At 40.6% G+C, this 19,983-nt stretch overlaps 1 protein-coding gene across 2 annotated transcripts in view; it reads left to right on the forward strand.

The window, feature by feature from the left end:
• The window catches only part of LOC120729981 (cGMP-inhibited 3',5'-cyclic phosphodiesterase A-like), a 78,766-nt gene that overhangs the window by 54,146 nt on the left and 4,637 nt on the right, over positions 1 to 19,983 (forward strand). The window contains exons 3-12 of one of the 2 annotated variants that reach the window (XM_040026034.1): positions 2,119 to 2,379; positions 4,234 to 4,391; positions 10,539 to 10,612; positions 12,178 to 12,326; positions 12,451 to 12,588; positions 12,792 to 12,903; positions 13,124 to 13,237; positions 13,844 to 14,043; positions 14,459 to 14,662; positions 15,650 to 15,811. In XM_040026034.1, the coding sequence (XP_039881968.1) occupies positions 2,119 to 2,379; positions 4,234 to 4,391; positions 10,539 to 10,612; positions 12,178 to 12,326; positions 12,451 to 12,588; positions 12,792 to 12,903; positions 13,124 to 13,237; positions 13,844 to 14,043; positions 14,459 to 14,662; positions 15,650 to 15,811 (1,572 nt within the window). The remainder of the gene's footprint in view (positions 1 to 2,118; positions 2,380 to 4,233; positions 4,392 to 10,538; positions 10,613 to 12,177; positions 12,327 to 12,450; positions 12,589 to 12,791; positions 12,904 to 13,123; positions 13,238 to 13,843; positions 14,044 to 14,458; positions 14,663 to 15,649; positions 15,812 to 19,983) is intronic. The other variant, XM_040026035.1, reaches the window with a different exon arrangement.

Here is a 19,983-nt window from a genome sequence, read left to right on the forward strand (position 1 = left end):
GGGATTACTATTGCAAAAACGGTAATTAGATTACCGTTACTTTCCCGTAGGAACGCTGCGTTACTGCGTTACTAAAACTGTGATTTTTTTGCAGAATGTCTCATGACAGTGACGTAAGCGAGTGCGCCATTTGTGACAACAGCTGTGTGCAGATCAACAGTGGATCATATATGGAGTGCGGGAGAGAGTATGAGCGTGCAGCGTTTAAAGCGTGGAAGTACTGACCTTACTTTGAGTTTGATTCCATAAAAAGTGACAAAAACATTAGTGTCCATAAGCGTTGTGCGTGGGAAGAAAACTTCTTTTTACAGCGAAAAAAAACCCCCTCCTAAACTTCCAAGCAAGCACCGAGTAGCTACCACGTAATGGGAAATTCACAGAGAAACTCGCGGATTCTTCAACTGACCGCGGCACACCTGCACCAGGGTAAACCTCCGCCTACCGCAGTCCTGCTTTACAGGTGAAAATAGAGCAACAGGACCGCTGAGTCTTTGACTTTATTTATTTTCTGCTGTGTTTTACTTGCATCTATTTGAAAGAGTGAGTGTAAACACAAAAAAAAAATATTATATGTGCTGGAATGTGCAGAAAATAGGTTTAAATATTAAACAAATTTCTTCCAGTCAGAGAATGTTGCATATAATTAAATGTTTGCTTGATGCATAAAGTTAAAAGATTAAAACTGATAAAACAAGTTAAAAAAAGAGACTTTTCCATTTGATTACATTTTGTATGATGGATTATGCAGAAAAAGTAGAACTGGGCTGAAAGATCTATCGCTTTATTACCTATTCAGGTTGTAAATCGTGTTTTTAAAAAGTAACTAAGTAACTAAGTAATTAATTACTTTTGAAAATAAGTAATCAGTAAAGTAACGGGGTTACTTTTTTGGGGAAGTAATCAGTAATTAGTTACTGATTACTTTTTTCAAGTAACTTGACTACTAGCAGAGTGCTGTATAAAGACGTGCCATTCATATATTCCAAATTTATTTATTTAAAAGTTCAAATTCTTAAGGATGCACTGGAATTCAAGACTGAAAATCAACAGATACCACAGCATAAATTGCTAGAATAACAACTTGTACAACGATCTGACCACCACCAGTAGGCAACATGGGGTTAGTATCTTGCCCAAGGATATTTGACATGCAGCCAGGAGGCAGCCTGGGATCGAACCACCAACCTTCTGATTAGTGGCTGACCTGCTCTGCCACCTGAGCTACAGCCACCCAGATAAATATTAGCCACTGACACTGGCAGGCCATATAACATCCAGTGATTATTTGGCATGTCAATGGATTCCCTTTAATTCTAGGACTTACAGGTCTTATAGTTTTTAAAGGTTTTATAACCCCAACTCCGAAAAAAGTTTTAGGGCACTGTGTAAAATGCCGTAATTTGCAAATCTTATAAACTCACATTTTATTCACAATGGAACATAGAAAATGTTTATATGTAATGTTTATGTTTAAACTGAGACAATTTACCATTTTAAGAAAAAAATGTTAGATTTTTCATCTCATAAAAAGTCTTTAGTTCGTGAAAGATTTATGTGTGCTTTAGTATTGTCTTGCTGAAATATGAAAGGCCTTCCTTAAAAAGACTGCTCCCTTTCCAGATGAGCTAGCTGAAGAGGCACTAATACACCCCCCATGCCACCAGACATGAAGGCTTTTGAAGTGTGTTTTGGCCAGAAAAACAGTGTTTCTGAATCATGTTCACATATGGCCTCATCTTTGTGACTTGTGTTCACAGACAATGATTTCTGGAAGTGTTTTTTCTCAGTCCGTGAATTCCGTGACAGAATGTTCCAGTTTATCCTAAAAGTAGTCACTAAGAAAGAAATTGTCTTAATGTAAAAACACCATCTAACCTTCAGCATAGTTTGACTACCAGTTCTTTAGCATAAACAACAAAAGAAATTCAGGTGTCACAGTTAACCACATTATATACTCAGAAAGGAGCTGCTGACATAGTTTACACACCCGCTCTTCATGCCTGCCATCGAGAAGCGGAACACGGCCGCTATCAGACTCAGCCGTTAATTAGCATCAGCTCACATCAGCTACTGTTGCAATGATGATTAACTCTTCTTTGTCTCCTTGTCATCCTACAGTCATCAGGCACAACTGTCATGGTGGACATAGCAGTGATGGGAGAAGCCCATGGACTAATTACAGACCTGCTGGCTGACCCCTCTCTCCCACCCAACACCTGCACGTCGCTGCGGGCCGTCAGCAACATGCTTACCACCCAGCTCACTTTCCAGCCCCTGCACCGGCCACGCCCTGCCCCCCTGCATAACCCCAGCGATGTCTACACCTGCTCTGACTCAGAGGAGGTACCTGAGAAAGGAGAGAAGACATCCATCCACAAGGTAACAAAATGAGTTAACACAAAGAAATGTAGCCCTTGGAACCAAAGATGAAAGAAGGGATATTTTTCATCCTTAAAAGAAAAGTCAAACGTGTTAATCAGAAGTAGTCAAGAGGCTGAAACAAAATAATTTTATTTGGAAACAGTGAAATATTCCTTGGATGGAAATGTGGTCCACCTTATTAAGGCCAAATGATTTATATACCACACAGCACTCCCCACACATGTTAATCTTTTAGCCCATGTTTCAGCTAATGAGTGCTTCCTGCTCTCAGAACTTTTAGCATCAAATGAAGGAGTATTTTTGTAGAGTTGAGTGAAGAAAAATAGAGCGCTTGGAGCACTGTTCTTCCCTTCATAGCCGCAGCTGTGTCAACATGACAGATGTGCAGAGCCATACAGAGTGTGTGCGCACGAATGTGAGGAGCGGAGTAGAAGAGGAGAGGCGACATGGAGGTGAATGTATTCCTCTAAAGGCTGCAAAGACCGACAAGCGTGTAAGCAAACCTGGACCTCCTCCATGACCGTCCAGCTATGCGATACCTGTTCTGGCCGTTGTGGAAAGTGTTGTCACGTCGCTGGTCTGACAGGTGCACGTTTACATCATCTGAACTGTGGAAAAGTAGTCAAGATGAACTGCACCTGTGGAGTAGCCTGCGAAACTGTGCTCATTAAGACTTTCCTCCCCCGAGGGACAATGTGCCCAGTTCTGCCTGCCCAGGAGGAGAATAACAGGAGTGAAGGTTTTCCAAGCTCATTTTCTGTCCAACACAGGCATGTTCTCTGTCTCCATTGCAAAATGGCAACTCCATTGAAAGGGCTACAAAAAAACCCATGAATGACAAAACAAATAACTACTTGTTAAATGTTGAAACTCACTCTGCCCTCTTAAACGGTTATACAAATGATGAAATGTCGACACTGCTGTGTGTGTTTCTGTGCCATGTATTTCTGCTTTTGGTTTTAACCTGATAGGGCTTTCTTTATGGAAATTTAAAATTACAGCCTTGCACAATTTTACCATTGGAAAAGCATACATTTTTGATGATACAAAAAATGGTAAAAATGTTTGTATTCATAGCAGAAACAAGATTTTCTTTTAAATTTGTGTGAATGGAACTAAGGTTACATCAAAGCTCTAAAGGTAATGTAAGTGAGAAACATGCCTCCTAATGCTGTACATGAGTTTGTGTGTCCTAGCACTCAGTATATGAAGCCTTGTTGTGAATGGGCTCATTCAGGATTCTAAGGCAATCTTTAGTAGGTCACTCTGCAGAGGACGGAGAAAGAGAGTCTGCCATGTTTAGAGCTGCTGTGCCAAATGACTGCATGGCACAGAGCAGATGGAGGCATTGCACGGGCACAGACCGCTGGGAATCCCAGGGAAGGAAGAATAGAGAGAATAGACATAGAAAGCCTGTGACTGACAGAAGAAGACAAAAGAGACTTACAGAGAGAATAAGAAGCAGAGAGGCTAAAGCCTATATGATGAAAGGCATCTGCACAGTGCTATATAGAGCCACAGCTGCCTGCTAATGTCCGATGCGGGGTTTATTCTCCTTGGATCCAGCGAGGCAGATTGTGAAAAATGTTCCAGGTTATCACCAGCGTCATTTGTTTCAGATTGGCCAAGTGCAGAAAAAACAACAATCTCATCCAGATGATTTATTTGCCTGGAGACAAAGCAAACAAGCATTAACTTTATCTTACAGGTGGGAGTATTTTTAAAGCTTTTAAATAGTCATGTTTTCTGACCCTGCGGCCACTCACTGATTTCGATTTTTATTAAACAACAAGTGATAAGATAGGTTTCCGGGGTGGTTAACTGTGTATCTGTACTGTGCATTTTGTGCAGCGTCTGAGGCGGAGCCTCCACCCCGGCCTTCTGAGGAGGATCTCTTCCACGTGGACCACCACCACCTCTGCCACAGGACTTCCCACAATTGAGCCGGGACCCGTGCGAAGGGACCGCAGCGCCAGCATCAAACCCTATCATGAAGCACTCACGTGCAGGTACCTGAGCCACAGCTGTTTCACATGCACCTCCTGTATTTGTAGACCCCAGGTTTTAGTCACATTGGTTACTTTGGTCAAGATTTGGCAGATGTAGTTCCACTTACACCTTATGGCATGCTTTTTCAAATCCCTGTTGGGAATTTTGTTAGATTTTTAAATAAAGGAATAGGAATAGAATAAGTCCTATTGTACTATAGATATACACGACTGAGGCACAAACACACTAAGGAGGGCTCCTACAATGCGAATCACTCTGAAGGATATTGGGTTTTTCAGCGTTATGGCTGTAGTCATACCAAAGCCATCAGTGTCAGTGAAAAGCAGTGGCACAGTTCAGAAAAGGATGTGTGTGCAGTGGGAGCCAGAATGGAAATATGCCCCACAGGCGAACGCATTAACCTGAATAACTAAGACGCACATCAACCCTGAGCACATTAGTGCTGAAGATAGCACAAGGCTCACGCTACACAGAAGTATCATGGCTCCAAAGTAGATCTGTGAGCCTTTCATAGAATAGACAGTGTGTGGTTTTATGGAGGTGTTTTCAAGCTTTTTGTACTTTTTAGGAGAAATATGGTGCAGGATGGAGAAAGTTAGAGGTTACATAAGTCCTGATAAGCATTTGTATGCATACAGTACTAAAGCAGATGCAGTGATGGGAAGTGCTAGGTTTTTCTGTTTTTTTCCTCTTGGTTTTTTTCCCCCACTAAATCACATTGTTGCATCAAATCTTGAATAAACACAGGATCCACATGTATTAAAGCTGTTGTGGTTACTAAGTGAATTGTTTAAGCACAATTTACTGTGATCAGTGCAGAGATAGCATTCCTTACAATTACTTTGTGATTACTGTAACATTATGTTTGGATTATCTTAGAGCAGCGCAGGGGAAATTATGCTTTTTTTTTTATGAATTTCAAAGGAGTTTCAGCTTGAAATCTTTCAGCTGTGCATGCTCGCATGAGTTTTCATGCATACAGTATTTCTGTGACGCAAAAGCAGCACTAGACAGCACATACGCTCTGATTTTAAAATATTAAATATGCCTCAACAAGAAAGAGTCTATTAGTGTTTCATCCACCTTATCCAGTCTCTTCCCATCCAGTTTGTGGCGTTTGTCTGCAAGTACCAAAGCTTCCGGGTGTCCCTGGATTTCAAAGCAGTGTCTCAGTTTCCTGTAGTGTACCAACCAACGGGGAAAGTAGGGTTTGTGTATATGCAATTCTCAAATGCCGCATAAGAACATTTGTCTGATCTAATATCTGAAATATTAATAGGTGGGAGAATTTACGACAGCTACGTCTGATGATTCTAAGATTCACTGAAAACTGCCAGCATAGATTCAGAGAATACAACTTCAGCTCAGGATAACCTTTGCATTGTTCATTAGCATTCATTAGCCCGTGTTAAAAATAAAGAGCAGCGATAAATGTATCTCTATGTATTTATGGCTCGTATTCTAACAAAACCCCAAATTAATACATGAAGATTTTTTTTTTCCCAAAATTACAGCTTCCAAGTGCAGAGATTTGAATCAGCTCACTTACATACTTACAGTCTGCAAAGCTTCAGGTAAAAGCGACCTCGCTACTTCTGCGAACTCCCTCAAAACCTATTTTAACAATTGTTTGGACTAAATGTTGCAGATGTAAAATGAGGCATGACTCTGCAACTGCATGGCCTATTTCACTCGCAGATGAATTTAGAAACTCATTTTGTGTGGATGGTTAAAAAAAATATGCTTTCAGAAGAGCTGCAATGCTCTTTGAGATATATATATATATAATTTTTTTTTTTAAATTTTTTAAATTATTTTTTTTTTAGAGTAGCATGAAACAATAGCAATCACAGGGCATCGATGTTCAATCAGGTGTACAAGTTGTGGCTAATGAGGGCGGGTACCCTGGCTCGAGTGATTTCATCCATGTTGTCGTTAGCAAGTGATACCAGCCAGACTTTAGTTGTGTATTGTTAAGTTTTTTGCTTTAAGATTTGTTAAGTGAAGCTATCTAATGATAATGGTCGTACTGTAAAAGTAAGCGTTTTCCATAAAAACCACATGTGTGCTGTTTCCAAGGTAGTTTTTTACATTTTTTTATACCTTGGAGAAAAAGTCTAGTCGGCAATGCTGTGTCTTCGCCTCGTGGTAAACAAACCCACAGTATTTATTTTAGTTTGTGGTCGTTAAACTCGTGTTCCGTGACCAAACTGGCTTTCTTTACTTACTTAATTAATTAATTCCAACAGAGATCCCATTAGAAATTCTTTGCCAAAGGCCCATAAGTATTCCCGAAATTATATTCAGGACTATGTCTAAAAATTACTGTAATACCTTAAAGGTAAATTTTTGTTAAACTCCTTGAATTAAAGCTGAAACTCTGCACTTCAATCACACCTTAAAATCCACTGCGATGGTGGAAAGAGGCAAAAACAGTTAAAATTGTGTCGTTGTCCAAGTTCCATATTCTTATGGAAAGACTTTGCAAAGGAGTCCTGGCTGATATGGTGTCAGAGTGATGCTCATAGTATTTAGGGTTAGATGTTGTATTGTATATATTTTTCTACAAAAATGGACCTTTGCGCCTCTTTTTAAAAGCTCTAACAAAAGTCTGAGTGGAGGCTTATTGTAATAATCAATCTATATTAGAAAGCCTTAAGTTCTTTTTTTTTACTGCATTAAACTCTTTGCACTGCTTTCTTTTGTGCCTTCAGCCCTCCAAAGACCTGCGTAGCCTGTGCCTGCCAGCGTCGTGTTTGGTCCTGTTTGCACAGTGACAGTGTGATACTTGAACACAAAGCTTCTGTACACAAAGCCCCGTTGCCTGGTCTTATATCTTAGCGCAGCCCAGCAGCATGCCCCAGCTAAGGCCACTTACTGAGTGTAAACAAACACCTGGTTCTCTCCCCAGTCACGAGAACACCACAATTAACTCACACACTCGCACTCTTAGATACAGCTGCTTCTTCTGGCTCACACGGTCCGGAAACAATTGGAAAACACAGAGATTTTCCAGGTTTCGTTCACAGCAGTGGAGAGGGCTCTTTTCTGAGCAGCACTTCAGTTAAATGCGTTGTAGGCATCTAGCTCTTATCCAGATGCCTGAAATAATCAAATAGGGCTGGTAAGGCTTCGGTGTTTAGCTGAAAGACACTTAACCAGAGCCCATGCTGACTGAAAACAACTTGCTGTGTTTGGGATCCGACCTTTGATGGTCTCTTAGCAAGCAGCAACCTGCCAACACGTCATTTCTCAAGTAGGCTTTGACACCTAAATCACACATGTTAGGGAGTAATAAGGAGTGTTTTTGGTAATTTATGTACTCTAAACTGTATTTGTTAGAGTGTCTGGCCAAGACCAGAAGCCTATGAATTTCCTTTCACATCACTGACACACCACCACTAATCATTCCTGATACATCCTCACACAGAGTGTTGGGAAAGAGGGAAGGAGAGAGAGAGCGAACACATGGAAGGGAGGTTGGGCGAAAATGAACACATGGCTTCAATTGCCTTCTCTCTACTCCATCATCAAATCTGCACAATCTTAATTAGGACATTAGGCTTCTTTTTTCCCCCTCCCTCGTTTTTCCATCATGTCAGCCTTCAATGACGTACACTGTTAAGAAGGAATAACACCAACTTCAAAGCTACATTATCACCTTTTTTTTTTTTTTATCAGATAGACCCTGTTTAAAGGGCCCAATTGAATGCCTTCCATTTCCCTCAGCCCCAGCCACTGTGTTGTTATCTTCTTCACGTCATCTGGCTCGAGAGTAGGTAGATTACTGGAAGCAGAAATAATAGCTGCGGTGTTTATCGTGGCTTTGGCACTGTCCGTCGTGGCTCCGAACCAAAGGTAATCTGTCAACCTACTGCAAGTGGTTGAGTAAAAAATCTGCAGCGGAAAGGTTAGCAGGCAGAGGCCAGCCGGAGCTTACGGCACGGCTCAGGCCATACAAGAAGAAGTCCTCAAAAATGAGCAAAGCAGGCAGGGCTGCAATTTAAACTGAATTACGTTTGCTTGATTAAGCGTCATAGTTACAGAGTGAGTGCCAAGTGCCTTTTGGTTTAGAGATGAAGAGCAATTTATTTTTATTTTTTTTATGACTTTGAAAATTATGTATGTTATAAGGCAAGAAACCAACTTTGACCTTGATGATGAGACAAAACTGCGCCTGATCCATAAAACTGATTTTAGAGCACAATGACATAATAAAAAAGGACACGAGCAGTTGTACTAAGAAGAACCAAAAGAAGTTGTGTGGTTAGTTGATTGAAATATAGCGCGTGTCATTTTTTTAAGCTAAAATTCACTGTATGATGCATGTTAAATTTCCTGTTTTTTGAAAACAGGGGAGATATTTTGGAAAAACTGTATTTCTTTTTTGTTCTGACCAACAATGAGCTTGTGTAGAATAATCATTTACACACTACCACATATTGAAACTGATTTGAAGCCCTCAGTGCGTTTATTTTTCTGTAAGACTCATCGCTCTACACAGAAATATTTTTCAATCTTTACGTGGTTAAGGTTACAGAATTGAAGATAGCGACATTGTTGTATTAGAGAAACCGCAACCTTAAAACCTTTGGCTGAATATAACTAAATTCCACTTTGAATTCCTCAATAAAACCACACTATAGGATGGCGTCTGTTGACTCCACACAGCAAATGTGTTTACAGCTGACAGTTGCGTTCTCCCAAAAGGCAAAGTAAATTCTTACTACTGGTATATAAATGTTATTTCTAGCATAGAACATGATAGCAAATTGAAAGTGGAGTGTGTATCATGTGTAGTTAGTTTCTGCGTGAGTGAGAGAGCGAGAGATAAAAGCAGAGCCACTTGATATATGATTGGCAGATTCCTCGACTGAAAATGACCGGCCTCCTTATTTACATTTTGTGCTCAAGGCTCAATGTCAGTAGCCGAGGTTATTCTGCTGCATTAGCAGAATAGGAAAAGTGTCTGCCAGTTCTTCAACTTTCATTAAAAGTAAACCTTTTAAGCCAAGTGCTGCTGCCTGCCCAGACCCCCCTGACAATAATGTACTAACTGTTCAACCACCAAACTATCAAACTATTTTATATTCCACACCTGCTAGGCATTAGACACAGTGGTCCAACCTGGCCGTACAAACACAACAGAACTCCCTTTGTTGGGGCCTTAGGAGCATTATGCTGGGTGGGTACAGCTCAAAAGTGTTGCAGAAACACTTTATCAGGAGGAGATAGACACACTACAGGCCTTTGTGCTCCCTGTGACACCATGCTCTAACGGCAGGCATTTCCTGCTCCGAGTAGGCAGGTTTTACAACATTTAGGGAGAGGTATTTTAATTGGAACCACCTACAGCCTGACAGTGGCCTCAGTGGAGAAACACAGAAAATCTGTTGGGAAAAGTCTGGGAGGCCCCCCGTGGTGTCACACAGCTAACTGACCAGTAAAGGCCAGTTCTTTCCACAGAAGATAACATTTGCTGTTTGATTTATAAAGCCAGTCATCAGATGGGAATGTTTTCATCTGAGACTGAGAAAGTGAGTTGTTGTTGCGGCCGACACTGGTCTGTCATAAATCTCAAAGAGGGTGGGCTCAGTTTCTAATGAATCATTCATAACAATGCCAGCGTTTGGAGTTTGCTTTGTTGTTTATTCCAGTTGCATTGTGTTAATGTGCGCATCCATTAGATTCATTACTACGTATTTTCTTGAAGCAAGTGTGCAACGGCTGTTTTCGTGTGGGGGCTGCACAGTAGGAACCCCATTAAGTTCTTTTTTTTTCCTTCTTGACAACTTCTTCTGACTGTTTACACATCGAAGACAGATGTGGCGAACGGCGATATTCACACTTCTTTAGCAGAGCCGCAGATAGACTAATACATATATTCTGTATTTATCTTCCATGTGTTTTGCCTGTTAACTTTGAACTGCTGTGAATGGCGTGGAATTATTTGCATTCTGATAATAATCAAATAATTAAATCAAAGGAATAAACATTTCATGTTATCGTCATCTGCTCAAAAAGATACAGGTCACTAGAGTGTGATTGTAACTCAAGTATATCCACACGCAGTAGTTAGGAATGCACATCTGAGATAAATAGAAACTCTTTTATTTAACTAACAGTGAATCCCCTCTTTTCTACAGTTGTGGGAGACCATACATCAGACTGAACCACGGTGAGGGCTCTTTAGACAAGGGAGACAGGATACCACGTTCAGGTATGCCCCCAGTCTTTCTAGCATTCCCGCAAAGCAGCATGGGAAGAGTGTTTGTGTTACGTTTGCTGGCATAAACACTGAATCGCTTTTGTTTCTCTCTCTTTGAGACTGTTTGTTTCCATTGCACTCAGCTGATATGGGAGATTGATATATATAGTAAACACTCACAGAAAACCCCAAACAAATGACTCGAGTAATGAGTTTGTGTTGATGATAAAGGAACACTACCTCTGCAGTATCTCATACAGTTAGTTGCCTCTCTACACCATCACAGTGGTTTTGAATTCAAACAGTCACAATGTGATAGAAGTGCAAACTTCAGCATTAATTCAAGGGGTTTAACAACCACTTTTCATCAACTGTTTAGTAATTACAGCTATTTTCACACACAGCCTGCATTTTAAGAGGCTCAAAATTAACTGGACAAATTAACATAATTTTATACATTAATGGATGCATAAAGTCTAAAACACATGGTCATCGCCAAATTCTTGCTTCCCTCATTGAGAACACCTGGTGCTTCTTATTTGTGGATCTTCCTGCATCAAGTTTTGTATTTGACAACTGAAAAGCATGCTCTGTTGGGCTGAGATCAGGTGACTGACTTGGCCAATGACTGACTTGGGGGGTTTTTTGCCTATAGAAACTCTTGGGTTGCTTTTGCACAGTGAAGAGCTGTCCAATCAGTTTGGCTGAATCTATATAGCTCCCTACACATCAGAATTCCTCCTGCTGCTCGTATCAGCAGTCACATCATCATCAACGATGAGTGACCCGGTTCCACTGGCAGCTATAAATGCCCAAGCCATAACACTGCCTCCACCATGTTTGACAAATACCTCGGTTTGCTTCAAATCACGAGCCGTTTCTCTCGACCATATTTTTATCCTCCCATCATTAATCTTGGGTTCATCTGAAATTCTTGTTCTTGAGCATAACCAGTGGTTTTTACTTTGTTGTAAACCCTCTGTATTTATGAAGGCGTCTCTTGGTTGTAGACCTTGATTGTAGACGATGATACGCCTACCTCATTGAGAGTGCTCTCAACTCGGTTAAATGCTGTGAAATAGTTTTTTCTAACTATGGAAATAATTCTGTCATCGTGCATTTTTTGTCTTCTGTGGTCTTTCGGCTCTTTTGTTGTTGCTGAGCTGGGCAGAGCGTTCATTCTTGTTAAAAATGTACTACAATGTTGTTCATTCTACTGCTCCTAAAGTTGGTGAGCAGCACTCAACATGAGCACATATAAGTTTCTGTAGAAAGAACTAAGTGTGCTGCTTTATAAAGTAGCACCTCCAAGCAGACTCACTATTAAAACTTGCTTTCAGTCACGTGAGAGGCAGCAATCGTGGATCTTTGAGTGTTAATGAAGGCAGCAGTGACTTTCTATGGGACCTGCAGAAAATAACCTATTACAACAAGCCAGGATTAAAGGAAGTGGATATAGAGAAGACGTAAATCCACATACTCCAAGAAACCTAGTGATATGCATCAGTTTAAGAAGATTAACAGTGGATTTTCTCCCGAGGCCGCAGTGTGACATCTCTTTGTTTTTCTTACACCAGCAGAGGACCAAGTGGTTGTGTCATCAGACTATGACAGCACCCACGAAGCCAACCACAGTGACAGCAGTGATGTAGCACATACAGAGGACGATGCAGAAGAAGGAAAAAACTCCCAGAATGTCATCCTCCATGCACTAATACCTCCGGAGGTAAGGCGGGCCAAAGCAGCTGCCTCAGTCACATTAGTACTGCTAATAAAACAGGAACATGTACTCCTTATGTAATATTTTCCTTATTGTTTTCACGTCTTTTGACCATTTGTTACTCACGCAGGACAAACCAATCTTGGCACCAGAGCCTTTAATAATGGAGGGCCTGGAACCTCTGATGAGTCAGCTGAACAATTGGAACTTCCCCATCTTCACCTTGATAGAGAAGACCAATGGGAAATGTGGACGAATCCTCAGTCAGGTCCGCCAGAGTGTCAAAGTGACAAATTATTTTATATTACAAAACAGTAGCATACTTTACTATTTATAACACTGTCTTTTAATTTTTTTCATTACATTTTTCAGTTTTACACATTTATTGAACACTTTTGTTATATTTAATATATCTGGATCTGGTGATGTCCATGGGGTCTGATATATATATATATATATTTTATCTTTCAGGTATCATATAGGCTCTTTGAGGACACTGGCCTGTTTCAGACTTTTAAGATCCCCGTAAAAGAATTCATGAACTACTTCCATGCCCTTGAGAATGGTTACAGAGACATACCATGTAAGCTCGAGCATCTTCCCGCTTTTGTTTTTCACTTTGTTTCAGATTACTCGTTGCAAGGATGAAAGCAGCCACTAGATGGAAATGTTGAGCAATCTATGCAGCATTAGTACTCTGCACTGCCTTGAAGTTTAATTGAACAGACATTAGCAGCCCAACACTGCACCCTGCTGGAGACGATCACACACACTGAGCAGACTTGTTATCTTCTCTAATCCAGATCACAACAGGGTCCATGCCACAGATGTGCTTCACGCAGTCTGGTACCTCACCACGCAGCCTGTGCCTGGCCTGCCCAGCCTCATGACTGACCACGGCTCTGCCAGTGACTCAGGTATGTCCATCAGTGCATGCATGCTGACAGCTGATGTCCTGACAAGTGTGTATGTGTATCCATCAGTCCATAAAAGTATGCAAAACTTGTTGTCAAGTTTTTAAATAAGAACAACATTTGCTCTACTGTACTTTTTTGCGCTTAAGATTTTCTATATGTAGGTCATTTTTTTTTTTATCCTGAATTTTTTCACATCCCCTGCAGCCATCTCATTAATGTCAAAGTATCAAACCTGCAGGAGTGTGTGTTCTTATCCCACTCAAAGTTGGTCTTATCTTACTCAGGCTTTTGGCACTTGCATACCAAACACTATTTGAAGTCTAGAACAGCATGAAATTGCAGGCAGATTAGAGTTCCCTCTTACTCATATTTCCATAACCTCATTTGTATGCCTTACTAGGGCCATCCCTTTGATCCACATATAAGTGGATTTGAACGTTAAAGTGTGTGTGTGTGTGTGTGTTTCTGTGTGTTGTGCTCCAGAGCACGTGCGTGCGCGTGTTTAGGTGTGTGCAGATGAAGGTACTGTACAGTTGTGTGTGTCTTGTGTAAATTCTGACACCTTTCTCTTCAGCCTCCTCACTTTGTCTTCTCCCCCGTGGCTAGACTCCGACAGTGGAATAACACACAGTCACATGGGCTTCCTGGTTTCAAAGACCTACACTGTGTCAGAAGATGGTTATGGCTGCCTGTCAGGCCTCATACCTGCTCTGGAGCTCATGGCTCTTTACGTGGCTGCCGCCATGCACGATTATGATCACCCAGGGCGGACAAACGCTTTCCTCGTGGCCACCAGCGCCCCACAGGTGCTCATGCTATTCAGCCTACAGCATGGTCAACAGTATGTGATTAAATAAAAGTTTGTTTACTTGATTTACTGTCACACCCTTTTTTTTTCTTTTTCACCTGAATAATGATTTGATAGATTATTTGTCTATTTCACTCTCAGCCTGATTGAAAAGACAAACAAATCAACAGTTAGAATAACTGTTTACAGGTCTACAGGTTACCAGGTAGAAATGTTACTGTTTGGTCTAGTTCTACACTGTGTTATCAATAAAAAGAAATCATAGAAATTATTGTATTAAGTAAATTACCCAATTTTGAGCAATGATGACATAATGATACTGAAAGAGTAGCTTGCCTATCAGAGAGCAATAATGTAGGCTTTAATTTTCCTGTCAGTAGTGTCTAACAATTATGGTTTGCTTTGTTTGACAGGCGGTGCTCTACAACGACCGCTCAGTTTTGGAAAACCACCACGCTGCCGCAGCCTGGAACCTCTTCCTGTCACAGCCAGAGTACAACTTCCTGGTCAATCTGGACCATGTGGAGTTCAAACGCTTCCGTTTCCTGGTCATTGAGGCCATACTGGCCACTGATCTGAAGAAGCATTTTGACTTCCTAGCTGAGTTCAATGCCAAGGTATTCTAAAAACATCCCTGTTCAATGTTTCACATTCATTTGACAAATTATAGAACTCTTCAGAGGGAGTTTAGCCTTTTAAGCCAGTATAAACATTGAGTTGAGCATATCTGTCTTCAAATATAACATGAAAAGCTTACAATTGATTTTTTTTTTGTTTATTGTTAAAATTAAATAACCAAGTAATAAATTGCTTGGAAAAGTTGGGGTCAAACATATTCTGTAGACATGCTTTCGTAACAGATCAGTTCTTTTAAAAACTGGGACAACGCTTCAGGAAAAGGAAGCTGTCAAGTGGTTTTCGAGGAGCAGATCTGTTTGTGCAATACATTACAGTGCTCTCAATGTAAGTCAACAACACAAAGTACCCCATAACCTTCAAGAACTCACTGGAGTGCAGACACAGTGTTGGCTTTCGATTTGAGGGTCCGCATTCTTCTCATTGTGAGTTCTACTACAGCGTTGCTGCTCGATGGCCAAGGCCTGTCAGCTAACATTGAGGTTGCTGGTTTGGCAGCAGAAGTAACAATAAGGTCTCTCAGAGTCCCTGCTCTGCTCTTCCTGGACGCGAATTAGCTTTGGGTGAAGTAGCCGTCAAGCTTTCCTGTTTCCTGAGCCTCTTTAGATCCGAAGCTCATTAAGCTTAACTAGAAATAATCGATTCATTCAAAAAGTGCTGAGATCAACTTTATATATGATTGAGTCCTGCTTTTCTTAGAAATATGTTCAAGCTCTGTATAGGTTAAAGCACCTTATTGAAGCATTGTTTATATAGTAAGTAGCTTTGACAACAAGAATTGGGTTATGTCAGTATTAGCTTAACTACATAATCCTAAGTCTTATATATGTTTGTTTCGTCCTCAGTCCAATGAACTGATGCTGTAAACTATAGCTTAACAGAAAACATTTCAGCAGAAGATTATAGCTGTGCTTACATAACATGTTTGAATATGCTAATGCTGTCATGGCTGTCTGTCAATCCCTCAGGTAGGTGATGATCCATCTACAGGTATCGACTGGTCTAACGAGAATGACAGGTTGCTAGTCTGCCAGATGTGCATCAAACTCGCTGATATAAATGGGCCTCTGAAGTGCAAGGAGCTACATCTGCAATGGACAGAGGGCATTGTCAATGAGTTCTATGAACAGGTGTGTGAACCATCTTTTATGGGACCTAAGAACTCAGCTAAGCTAAAGGTCAGGGTGCACCTGCACACCAACATGACACCACACAGTACAGTATAGTACTGTCGCATAACACTAATCATACCAGTGCCAGTGTAACTTTTTAGCCATGACCTTTTTAGTAATATTCAGGTGGTTTATGCATTAATATGTATTATTTGTATAATAACAATAATGTGTAAATAACTGATTATGATTTCATAGACTGAAATAACATTGCTGAAGCAATGCTAGCAGCAATTTAGCTTTTATTTCTATGTAATTTACAGGATATACTTAAAGGTAGTAGAATTAGACTACCTCTAATGTCATGACATGCAACACATACAATAAGATTTGTTGTCTTTAACAAAAGAAAGTTGCATTTTACACAAGCCCAATAAAGCTGTAAAAACAAAACAAAATAAAAAAGTAATAAAAAATGCAATACTATAGAAATCCAATCTATAAAGCAATGTACTTAAAAAGATAAAAATAAAATAAAAAAGTGCTATTTCTGTGCAACTAGTGACTTAGAGCTATTGGAAAGATACTGGGAGGGGAAAACTGAGTTCATTTTTGGCTGTTGGATAGAAACGGTTCCCGAATCTGGAAATGCAGGTCTTTAAAGTCCTACAAACAGAGGAGAAACAGAGAAACAGAAACAGAGGAGATATTTTAAGCGAGAACTGAACTCTAACTAATCTTGAGTTGAAATGAATGGCTTGAATTCTGCAACAGCAAAGGTAGAGGGACGATGTGATGGGAAAGATTTTAAATTTGATTCTGGAGCCATTGATAATAATATGGGAGAAATATGCTCTCTCTTTCTAGTCCCTGTCAGTATTCTTACTGCAGCATTTTGGATCAAGTGAAGGGAGTTTTTAGGACAGCCTGATAAGAACGAATTACAGTCTACAAGTAATAGATGCATGAACTAGTTTTTCAGCTTCACTCTGAGAAAGGATGTTTCTAATTTTAGAGATATTGAAGAACATACAACGACTTCAAGATTGCTCACAGTGTTATTGGAGGCCAAGGTAATGGAGGATGGAGGCTCACTGGCTCACAGAAGGCAGGCAGAAAGATGATTGGACTACAGCAGTGATGTCAGCAATGAGTCTGACAACATGAGAAAGTGGAAATTATGCAAAAAATAAACCAGCAGTCAAACAGCCAGGAAAGCCGGCTGGGTTAGCATACAGTAACATACTCTTTCTTCAAAAAGATTCCTTCTGATTTACAATTAAATAGCAATCTATTTCCAGGATAGCACTTTATCAAAGAACCATGAAAGAAAACACAACCCTGTTAGACAGAAAATAAATAAATACATGTAATATTTGTAAAAATTGGCCCTAAGAAAAGCACAGCATGTATGTTGTGTGTGACGTCTTCCCGGATATGAATGAATAACAGCTATAGCAAGGATTCCTAGTTGCCTTGGTAACCAACCCCAAGTGTCATACTGTACACTATAGACTAGAAAGCCTCTGTTCCCACAGAGCAGAAAGATTGTAACGCAAAACCAAATGAGTTTTATAAAACGACTGGATCTCAGACAGATCTTCAATTTGATGGAATTTATTAACAGTTGGACTCACATAAAAGAGGATACAACGAGGGGAGGAGGAGCTCTGAGATCCGGTTTTCCCTGTCATTACAGTAGCCTAAACAGAAGCGTTATATAATGACAGTGAGCAGATGCTGTCTAAATTAATACAAACTCATGGCTGGAAGAAAATTTCATTAACTGCCTCCTCATGTAGGCGCCTGAATTTTCATTTATCCCAACTTCCCTTTGATGACACTTTTGTGCTCTGTTTAGTTTGTAAAAGTTGAGGCATTCCCCATGCAGTGGCACAGTATTTATAATACTGTAGATTTATATCTGTACATTGTGTAGAAGTCGTTCTTTGCCGTTCTTTGTTTCACATCTAGGGCCTTTGGTCCATCTCCTTTATGAACTTCAGTCTTACCTGGGGCATACACACCAATCTATTATATTGCCAGGTGCTCTCCAAGAAGTCAGCTTTTGTTGTTAGTTTTGGCAAGCATCCATCCATCCATTTCTTTTGCTTATCTAACTCGGCTGTCCCAGGGGCCTGGAGCCTGTCCCAGCCGTCATAGGGGGAGAGGCAGGGTACATCCTGGACAGGTCAACAGTCTATTGCAAGATTGTTACATAGAGACAGACAACCATTTACTCTCATATTTACACCTACAGGGGGGTTAGAAAGCACACACTAAAAGATACATATAAAGGTAGGAGAAGCTGACAGGAAACCAAGAGTATTTACCTGTGGCCTCTGCCAACTCCCTGAATACTTGTGACAACTTGTAATACTTGACCAGCGGATTGAGTAGACTGATAAAGAGCCATAACAGACAAGACTGGAGGCCTATAAGAAAAGAAAAAGTAAAAGAAAATGAAGTTGGGGAAAAAGTTAACAGAAGGAGCAGAAGGGAGAGAAAAATAGAGTAGAAGAGCAGGGCCCACGCCCCGCAAAGCAGCCGCCAGGAGCGAGCCAGTACACACCGGAGTATCCAGCCCCAGACACCGAGAACCAGCAATTCACTGGTGGGGGCACCAGCCACGGGCAGGGAGTGTGTCACGGGTAAATAGGCCCCAAACCTGGTCGAGCTTGAGCTTTTCTCAGAGAGAGGGGGAGTTTAAAACTGACCTGACAAATAGACATAGACAAACAGACACACACTGACACACATCCTGCTTTAAAAACACTTGAGTGTTTGAGCCCGTTTGAGCCTGGTGGTTGACTCTGTTGGCTCACAGCAAGAAAGTCCTGGGTTTTAATCTACCGTCTGGGCCTTTCTGTGTGGAGTTTTGCATGTTCAGGATCTCTCCAGGAACTCCAGCTTCCTTCCACAGTGCAAAGACATGCAGTTAGTGGGGTCAGGTTAATTAGTGATTCTAAATTGGCTGTAGATGTGAGTGTAATGGTTGTCTCTCTCTCTCTGTTAGCCGTGCAACAGCTTAGCAACTATGTCCAGGGTGTAACCCTCTACCTCTCGCTCTGTGACAGCTGGGAAGTATTGAGATGTATTGTTTTGCTGGTTATTTTCTTTTCTTTCTTTTCTTTTATGGAGTTGAAATTTCAGGTGAAACCAAAAGCTCTGATCTGACGTGAATTGCAGCTGTGCTAGCATCACCACATACAAAACAACTAAAAGGACAGTGCTGCTAGACGTGGTGATGAACGCAAATATCCTGTAGAGCTTTTGCTCTATGTGCCTCTCCTCCCAAAAAATTCAGAGGCACATAATGCGCAGGGTGTGTTGTCACCTAGTAACCGTAGTCAAGATAAGGGCTTGAGCATATTCTTCTTGACCCAGAAGCAATTAGCTGAGGTGTGTGCCAAGCCTAAATACTGTAACAAAAATTCACTGTGGGTGGGTTTAGACTAAAGGCAAAAACAGATTCTGTTTGGTACTGCAGGACCAAAAAAAATAGGCCATGATTACATATGATATTATTACAATGACAACGAAGCCAAGCATACATAAGGCCTACAGCATATATGAATCATTAGTTGTTGTTTTTTAAACAAAGCTATAAGATACCCCAGCTGTCTCCACTGTTCTTCTCTTATATGTAGATACAATGTAAAATTAAAATGTACAATATGTGACTGAAAAGATACAATAGTCCTGTCATGGAGTTATGACAGCTCCTTACACAATAGCAGCTCTCAGAAGGAGCACTTCCATTACTTTCTCAATATGTCAGAGGGATTAAATGAAGGAGGAATTAAGGGGAGCAAAAAATCAATCATGCCTGAAATCCAGAAGTCTACGTACAGGAAAAAAATACAGAAGAGGGCGACTATGTTTCAGTATTAGTACTTGCTCTTCTTTGATTGGCATATGACCTGGACAAAAACAAATGATATGAATCTTAAGCAGCCGGCCTTCGCAGTCATTAACAGATGACTAAAAACATCTCTTACTGCAAAACAAAAAATCTATGGCAGCGGTTTTCACATTTTGTCTTGCATATCAGAAGCTGAAGTGGGATAAATATATTAATTATGGCTGGATTCCATTTAGGAGAGATCCTGCTCTTGTGTGTGACAGGTCACTGTTATGGTGTACTGGAAAATTTGAAACCCAATCTCAGAATCAGTTATGCTTATGCT

The sequence above is a fragment of the Simochromis diagramma genome, unplaced genomic scaffold (genome assembly GCF_900408965.1).
Source record: "Simochromis diagramma unplaced genomic scaffold, fSimDia1.1 OVJJ01000293.1, whole genome shotgun sequence".
Lineage (NCBI taxonomy): Eukaryota > Metazoa > Chordata > Actinopteri > Cichliformes > Cichlidae > Simochromis > Simochromis diagramma.